This window comes from Myzus persicae, unplaced genomic scaffold (assembly GCF_001856785.1).
Source record: "Myzus persicae strain clone G006 unplaced genomic scaffold, MPER_G0061.0, whole genome shotgun sequence".
Lineage (NCBI taxonomy): Eukaryota > Metazoa > Arthropoda > Insecta > Hemiptera > Aphididae > Myzus > Myzus persicae.
The window spans coordinates 26,376-36,218 of NW_019100617.1; the positions used below are offsets into that span (position 1 = coordinate 26,376).

Consider the following 9,843-nt stretch of genomic DNA (forward strand, 5'->3'; position numbering starts at 1 on the left):
AATAAAAAATAAAAATATTTATAATAGTATATATTAATAATTTTTTGATTTCAACAACTTCTGAAACAGAGTGAATACTAGGTTCAACATTAAAACTACTTGAGGTATTGAGAGTGATGGGTGTATCAACATTTCCAGCATTGCCATTTAAAAGTAATTTAGGAACGGCTCCATCTTTTAATTTTGGTTTTTTTAAGCATATCAATATATATATTATAGTACAAAAAACTTAGTAAACATCAATGATATAATTTAGCATTACCTATACTAAGTATTTTATGACAATGATAATAATCAAAAATTAAACTTACAACTTACCGAATACTTATTTGAACCTTCACCAGAAGTCCAAGCATCGTGAATAACATTTTTAGAAAAATGAGCCCCACAAATTCTTGATATTTTGGTTAAAGATGTTCCAATTGCTTCTTGCCATTCATTGAAGGAACGTTGCGGGATGCTAAACCCAGATTTATGTTACCCTGGACAGTTTTGTATACAACATTTGTTCTCCCTTACCAGGGTAGATGTATAAATGTATATAATATTTGTTTAAAAATATTTAATACTTGCAATAAAATAATGAGAAAATGCAAATTATCATCAACAATTTGTAATCATGTGTTATAAGAACAAACTACCTCTAAGTGTTATCAAAAAATCATATTTTTTTTTTTAAATCTTATAAATATATCTTATAAATATATTATATATTGCTATTTTAAAAAAAAATTTATTTTACAATGATGAGTGTTGTTTTTGTATCTGCAGTAAATATTTTTGCTAATGGAAATAAAGCCGCGGTCGCACGATGATAGTAAAACGCGATAGTTACTATCGTGAAAGGTTCTATCATGAGAGTGTCATAGTGTGAACAGGTTGATAGTGACTATCGAACTATTGCGAAAGCGGCTCTCGCATTATCATGCATGCACGATAGTTGATAGTGAATGTGAGTGATAGTAATAGCGAACAGCATATTATCACATTCACGCTATCACGGGAAACGGTCATGGTACAATATTGTTTATCGTTTTTTGAATTGAATTTTTTAGTTTTCATTAATATTAATATTTTAATTAGTAATATTGAATATTGTTTTCAAAATGGCAGATTTTGATTTACCTAGTTTTCTAGAGGAATATCAAAGATATTCTTGTTTATGGTTTAAGAAGGAAGTAAATTATAAACTGCGCCACAAACACGATGCTGCTGAGGAAGCCCTACTTGCTTTTACTAAATTAAAAACTATTAAAGAACTGAGGCAAAAGATGAGGAGTATTAGGTATGTGTTACATAGGTAATATATCATATGCTAATCTTGTAAAAGATACTTTTTACAAATTATTCAAGTACAGATACAGATTCTATTTTAAATAGGTATTTAAAATATGTATTCGAGTAAATAGGTACCTACTTAAAAAATATTTGAATGTTTTTACTCGAGTATTTTACAACACTGAATTTACAGCTAACATTTTATTTATTTTTGATCCAAGATACATATTTAGACATACACATAACATATAATGAACATAGGTAGTTAATAAATAGTTCATATTATATATTTATGTATTTTTGATTCAAATGATTCAACCTACATATTGAGGTGTGAAAAAAGGAAATATCTCCGCGATATGTTGGATAAAGCAGAGCTCGACTTTAAATCGTATAAAACCAGAGACATGTACAAGCAGATAAATCGACTTGTAAGAGGATATAAAAAGAAAGAGAAGTTCTTAAAAAATGATGATGGGACACTAATAACCTCGAGCGAGGAGGTATCCAAAAGATGGGGTAAGTACTTAGATGAGCTATTAAATTGTGACGAGCCGGACGAATTCTTCAGTTTCGACCTAGAATCTTGGAATAAACAAGATTGCCCAGAACCAACGACCAACGCGGGAAGGGATGAAGCTACAGATAAAATGGCTTATGAATCACAAATCACCAGGTGAGGATGAAGTTTAAGCTGAACTACTGAAATATAGAGGAGAAGAACTGTTGACTAAGATAGGGAAACTGATAAACCAGATCTGGAAATCAGAAAAAATACCAGAGGAATGGAAAACAGCTACGATATGCCCGATCCATAAAAAAGGAAGCAGGCAAGATTGTAATAACTATCGAGGCATAGCTCTTTTAAATGTGACTTATAAAGTATTCTTTAACTTCGTCTTATCAAAACTAAAAGAGGAGGAAATTATCGGCGACTACCAGGGAGGTTTTAGACCGGGAAGATCAACAACGGATCAAATATTTGTTCTTCGGCAGATACTCCAAAAGACTTGGGAATTTGACAAAGAAATCCATATCCTTTTTATTGATTTCAGGAAAGCATATGACAGTATTCATCGAAACAGTTTAATTAACATTATGAGAGAATTTAGCTTCCTACAAAAATTGATAAAGTTAGTGGAGATAAGCATTATGGAGACATTCATTAAAGTCAAAGTTGGAAGTAGCCAAACGGAGCCAATATTAATAAAGTCAGGTCTGAGACAGAGCGACTCAATGTCACCGGTGTTATTCAATATTGTGTTAGAGAAAGTTATTAGAGCAATGAACGTTAGACCCGACGAAGAGGAGAAGCTGCAGGACTCATCAATAGGCCTATTGGCGTACGCAGACGATTTAGTATTAATGGAAGAATCACCAAACGCACTGAAATCACTGTTCGACCGTCTACAAAGAATGGCAGCGAAAGTAGGACTACAGATACGGAGTATATGGTCGTTGGCAGACGAGAAACTGCGGTTGTGTACCCATTTTCAATAGAGCCAAGCAGTTTACGTACTTAAGGTCAGTCATAACTGAAAAGAATGAGATAGCTAAGGAAATATCAGCGAGGATACTTGCCGGCAATAGGGCTTACTATGGACTAGCAAAACTTTTAGGATCGAGATCGTTATCGAGGGAGCTTAAGATACAGCTATATATGACATTACTGCGCCCAGTTATAACTTACGGAGCGGAAACATATCCACTACGGAAGGAAGATGAAAGAAAGCTGATAGTTTGGGAAAGAAAAGTTCTAAGGAAGATTTATGGTCCGATGAAAGATAGCAATTGCAATGAGTCTAGGATAAGAACGAATAATGAACTAGGACTACTTTTCTAGAACCCAAATATACTAGACATAATAAGGATTAGAAGACTAAAGTGGGCTGGTCATGCTTGGCGTAGTCAGAACCCCTTGCCACGTATAGTGTTAAAGAAAGATCCAGTTGGGAAGAGACCTTTGGGAAGACTTCGTATGAGATGGGAAGATCTGGTTAAAAAAGATGTAAGTGCCTTAGGTGGAGGATCAGATTGGAAAGAACGAGCATCCGACAGAGACGGCTGGAGGGAGGGATGGTCCTAGTGTCCGTTACACCAGAAGAAGATATATTTTTGATTTAGATGTACATATAATCAAGAGAAGGCTAAAGTAAGATCATCCATGGTGACAGGGTCTGGTAAACATGATGTTTACGTACCAAAATTAAGTTGGTTTACATTTTCTGACAGCTTTTTGAACAAAAATAACGATGGAGAGAGAGAATCTGATTCAAATTTGTTAAGTTTTATTTTAATAATATAATATCTTAAGATATAAGAAGTTACAAAAAAAGTTTTTATTAAGTTATATAGTTATGTATAAATATGTATAGACTTAAAAATATATATTATTAATTATTCAATCATTCGATTTTGCCAATCAACTGCTCCTTCTTCAACAAAATAGTCTGCTAAATAATTTTTCTTTTGATTTGTAGCTGTTGCATAATTCCTTTGAATAGGTGTTAAATTCAATAAACCTGAAGGTTTTGGATAATTTCTCCATGAACCTTCTATAAGACTTCCTGTTTCAGTATCTTCAATGTCAACTGATAAAGGTTTGAACTATTAACAGTTTTTCTTATCCAGTTATGTAGAGCACAAGCAGCTTTAACTAATTTGATTGTTTTATCTGGAGACAACGGAATTGGTTGTCTAAATATTCCAAACGCGTTTTCTACAATCCTTCTAGCACGACAATGTCTGTAATTATATATTTTTTCGCGTTTTGTTAAAATGTTTCTTCTTGCAAAAGGTGTCATTAAATAAGTTTGTAAAAGAAAGGCCTCTTCTCCTAGAATTACACTTTCAGGTATCATATCCAACTTATTTTCTTCTAATGCTCTTTTCAAAGCAGATTTTGCAAAAATTCCGGCATCTGAATTGCTTCCGTAACTTCCTATATCGATGAAAGAAAAGTTGTAATTATGACCAACTAATGCAAGCAAAACTATACTAAAAGTGCCTTTATGGTTATAGTAATTTGAGCCTGAATTTGATGGGCATACCATGACAATATGTTTTCCATCAATGGTACCTGTAAACATACAACATAAACATGATATTATTTTCTGTGACTCATAGCCGTACATGATGATTAAACAAAACCTGTGCATTGCGGAAAATTCCAAAGATTGTCAAAATCATTGACAATTTTATTCCATTTTGCTTTTTCAAGAGGAACCTAAAAAATTGATTATATAAATTAAATATTTAAAGCTTTTATAATTAGTATAAATATATTATTATTTATTTATTTTAGGCAATTTCATTTTATGATAGTACAAACATTCAAGTTGAAGAACTTGAAACCCCAAATTTGATATTGAATAAAGGTATTGAAGGTACAGGAGCTGTTGAAAGTGTTGAAGGTATTGAAGCAAACATACCTGAAACAAATACATCATGCACTAAAAAAAAAGTGGCCTAACAACAATTAAAGTTTCACTCTATGACGAATCGTTAATAAAGCAGTTAATACACTCAAATTTGTTTGTGAACAAAAGTCAATAACAAATGAATTTCTTATTCTTGGACAGCATGTCGCAGCCCAATTGGAAAAGTTATCGTTAGAAAAATCAATTTTTTTAAAAGAAAAAATTCAAAGTATGCTAACAAAGTATGTTAAACATAGTACTAACACTAACACTAACATAGAATGCTAAATAAAATATTGCACATATCTTCATTAATTCGCAAAAAGTTAGAATAACATTGATGGTCTTCGAGTGCTAGTTCTCTTAGCAATGTGTTCTATACTCCCAATTGATTCCTCTTTAGTATCCACGTTTTTACCCACATTTTCTTATTAGCTTTAGCTACGTGTTTATTTCCCCTTTTTAATTTTATTAGTTCCTCAATAACACGCACAATGGCAAGTTCCACTTCGTCGGTAGACATTTTAAAAATAAATTAATAGCCAATGAAAAAAATAGTTTACAGAACAGTATAACTTTTTAAAATTATTATAGAAATAAGTACGAACGCAGAACGACAGAACAATTTATATTTTATAAATATAATATACCTATAATATTGTATAATATACGATTATCATATTTTTGTGAAATTTACTTTCATACAAGAAAGCGTGTGGAAAGCGTGTGAACAGGTAGTGACAGTGATAGCAAACTATCATATTCTTTCACGACAGCAACTATCTCGAACTACTCTTATCGTGCGACAGCGGCTTAAGTCTTTATAGGATGAAAAACAGCCTGTGTACCCATCAAAATTTGAATCATCCAGTATTCAACGCTCTTTTTGTGGTATTTCTTCAACCGTAAAAAAAACAATCAGTTCAATCACTTGATCTTCTAATGGTAACCAATTTCAAGGGTTTTAGAAATATGAGGTATCAGCTCACGAAACTTCATCTCAACGCCACTGTTCAATACCGACTTGTAGTGGTTGATAATAATCAATTTCTGACCACTTCCAATAGGCTGAAAATTAATAAACATTATTAAGTTATTTATTATCATGACACAAGTGAAGGAGACAAATGCAGATAAAATATAAGTTTTAGCGTAATGAAAATTTAAACTTTTGGTTATTTGAATTATGATGAAATTTGCTATGTACGAGATTTTCGTAAAATCTATTTTCGATATTTAGTCATAAATAGGGCTCGGATATTTATGAATTCGTCCAGTGAGATTTTGTACCGAAGTCCCGAGAAGAGAGAAATACATCAAATCGCCGCTCGTGGTTTAGATACCAAAAAAATGATGACGACTGTTAAATTATAGCATTACAATAGTAAAATTATAACGCTCTTGTCAAATAATACATTTTCAGTTGCAATAAAACAGGACTATTATTTAACAACAAACATGACGTCTCAATGGCTGTATATACTGATTCTATTCTTCATCGGACCGGTAAGAAATGAGTACAAAATAAATGCTATATATGCTATGCGCAGCCTCGTCGCTTAATACGCTAATAATTCAGAGGGGTCACAGTCTTCCTCGGAGTCTTTATTGTGGTCACTATCTATTTGAAAATCCGGATCTGCAGCTTCATCATCCCATTCGTCACCAAAATCAAAGTCAACCATAGGTTCCTCTGATATTTTATCTATTTCTTCTTTATTAAAAGTCGGCATATTTATACCTAAACAATAAAATAGTTACATTCGACGGATTCCGAAAAATTCGTCACACAGGAATTCGTGTTTTTTATTACGTGAGTGAATAGGTTGGGTCTACAACCCATTTCGTTTTCGAGCTTATTTAAATGATACTGATAGTGAAAAATAAAAACTAACTATGGCAACAAATGGTTGATAGGTATATTGACTATAGCTATTGAAAATATCAAGTATGACAGTATGATTAACATAACTTTCTTATCGATTTTAAAAATGCTCAGGTCTGATAGACCCGACCTACCAAACGAAGGGTTAAGTGCACATATTGTTTTATCTTTACAAAAATATTAAAAACATGAATTTGAGCTGCATCTAAAATTTGGTTTTTGGTAATCTGCTACGACAGAAAACCAAAATGACATAATATATAATCAGCCGTGCCACACTTTAAATTTTAATTATTGGAATTTTCCTAATAAATTGACCAAGCTCATCATATTAAATTTGAATAAATAACATTGACAATTAATCACAAAAACGATTCGGGACAATGAATATTATAATTCATTGTCCGGAATTATATTCATGATTTATAAGTATCGAGTCCGATAATAAGTACAATCGAGTGTAATATTTTTTTTTATTAATTAGGTTTTGCAAAGATATTATGGTAGCTCGATAATTATTATGAGCATAATATTATATCATTGACAATTAGACGAAATGAAAGATGTACAACAAGCAAAATCATTGGTAAATTAAATAATAAATAATGATAAGTCTCATATAAAGTCATGGATTTTTACTTTTTTAACATATATTGCTACGACGTATTCTCTTATCTTGTGTAAGTATACTTGTTTAAAATATTTCATTGGAAATAAATTCAAAATTATTTTCTTTCGATATCAGCAACATATTTTTATAGAAATTTAACCAATTATATTTATAATGAAAGAATTGTTTTTACATCATAACGCACTTTTTGACTTACTCCCGGATGAAATGGTGGTAAACGCATTAATCTTCATCGACGTGGGCATCCTTTCCGATCGCAAACATGTGTGTAAGAGGCGGCAGAAACTTATAGACACATATGTATTTCAAGTAAAAGCTTTTCGAGAAAATAAGTCTGTAGATAATGGTCAAGGGTGCTATAGTTTCTCACAAATCAGTTCCAATGATGTCAGAAGACTAGATTTTCCGTGGTACATGTTCACTATCTCTGATTAGAATTTAAAATAACTCATACAATCTCATGATGATTTTTATTTAAAAATACAAATGGATAACTGTTATAGAGTATAAAAGTACAAAATGTGTGAAATCGCCCAATCGAAAAGATCAGAAGTCTGTTATTGTTGACAAAATAGATGACTTTGATAAAAACGCAATATGAAGGAAAGTTCACTCATTTTGGCTAAACAAAGAACTGCCAACATTACATATGATATTAACCGTAATAAATGAAGATGAGACTTTGCCCAACATGAAAAAAACTTCTTTAAATACCGTATTGAAGAGTTTGAATTTTAAGTTTCAAAAACGAAAAAGAAATAGTATTCTTATAGAAAGGAGAGACCTGGTTAGTTGGCGCAGACATTAATTAAGAACAATTCGTCAATACCGAGAGGAACTAAGGCCTATATATTACTTGGATGAGACGTGGATTAATTTAGGAGACTGTTCCAACAAAGTGTGGGTCGATCAAACTATCACATCCCATAGGATGGCATTCCTGGAGGGGCTTATGACCGAAAGCCAAATCCAACAGGTAAAGGAAAGCATTTGATCATACTCCACATTGTGTCTACAGATGGTTAGGATTGTTGTGTTTTGAATCAAAACAAAATTCGTCTAATTACCTTGACGAAATGAACAGGCAAACGTTTAAAGACTGGTTTCAAAAAATACTGTCTCCTCACTCTCTTCTCAAGGATAATGCCATGGCTGTCATGTTCCAACTTGGAAAAAGGCGGATATCGTAAATTGGATACTTTCAAAACAAGAAGATTTTTATCCCACCAACATGGTTAAGAATGATCTCATGGAAATCGTGCAACGTCTTAAAAACCCAAGTAATTATCAAGGTGACCACTTATCTACACTTCTTTTTAATATTTTTATTAATGACCTCCCTAGTGTCATAACCACTTCTAATATCCTTATGTTTGCTGACGATGCTAAATTAATAAAAATAATTAAAATTGAACAATGTGCGATTGATTTACAATCTGACATTAATAACCTACTTTCATAGTGTAATAGGAATCACTTATCTTTGAACATTGATAAATGTAAATTTATGCAGTTTTATTTAATAAAAAATCCAATTAACTATAATTATTCTATTTCCGCTTCAAATATTGAGCTTGTATCTCAATTTAAGGATTTAGGCATTATTTTTGACTATAAATTAAATTTTTCCCCACACACTGAAATGATAAAGAATATGCGAAGACTATGCGTAACTTGGGTTTTATTAAGCGCACCTGTGGCTCATTCATAGATCCTATTCCCTTAAAAATCCTATATTGCTCCCTTGTTCGTCCCCATCTAGAATACTGCACTCTTATTTATATAAATAATACCTCAAAACAAAATTCTTCCCTAGAATCTGTTCAAAATAATTTTATACGTTTCATTTCCTTTAAATTTAATATATACAGGCCTCTCCACAGTTCTTATAATAACGTATTACATTTTCTATATCTTTTACCACTTAATGAACGTCGAATACTTCTACTTTCAAAATTTCTTAATAAATTATTATTTGGCGTTATTGATTGTCCGTAATTGTTATCATTGATTAATTTAAAAATAAATAACCTTAATACCAGAGATCCGAAACCATTTTACCCTCAATATTCAAATGAAAATTATATTTTAAATTCCCCCGCTAATCTTCTCATGGTAGCTGGTAACACTTACCCCTTTGATTTTATGCAACTTATTGTCCATTATCTTTATTATATACCTTATCGCACTTTATAGTTTTCTTATTATATTCACTTAAATACTATTAGTTGTATGTATAATTTTTATTATAATGTTTTTTTCTTGTTTACTAATTTGTTAATATCTTATATTCTTATGTGTACATATTTGAAATTTTAATAGGACTTACGTCTGTATATTTGAATAAATAAATAAATAAATAAATAAATAAATATATTATAAATAATATATTTTTATCTCTACTAGGAACGTCGTTCCAAAATCCCACCGGCCGAATTCTCATTTAATTCCTATTAATATTGTAATTGAAAGATAATAATATAATCAGTATTCAGAACTGCAATTCATTTTTTACAAGAATGCAGCCGAAATGTGTACAAAAGTAATGGAAACCACAATGGTCGGTTACCTCAAGACGAACAATTATAAAAAAAAAGTATCAAATTTGTATTGTTACGATAATGAAAAAA

The 9,843-nt window shown here is 31.4% G+C and overlaps 2 protein-coding genes across 2 annotated transcripts; one reads left to right on the plus strand and one right to left on the minus strand.

The window, feature by feature from the left end:
* Positions 1–1,106: 1,106 nt before the first annotated feature.
* On the plus strand, positions 1,107–3,583 carry LOC111037196. The gene is made up of 2 exons (XM_022319597.1): positions 1,107–1,285; positions 3,403–3,583. Exons 1-2 carry the CDS (start codon positions 1,107–1,109, stop codon positions 3,581–3,583), a joined length of 360 nt encoding a protein of 119 aa, XP_022175289.1.
* Positions 3,584–3,675: 92 nt separating this feature from the next.
* LOC111037205 lies at positions 3,676–4,331 on the minus strand. The gene is made up of 2 exons (XM_022319608.1): positions 3,923–4,331; positions 3,676–3,869 (listed from the first exon to the last, which is right to left on the minus strand). The coding sequence occupies exons 1-2, from the start codon at positions 4,329–4,331 to the stop codon at positions 3,676–3,678; spliced, it is 603 nt and encodes a 200-aa protein (XP_022175300.1).
* Positions 4,332–9,843: the final 5,512 nt, after the last annotated feature.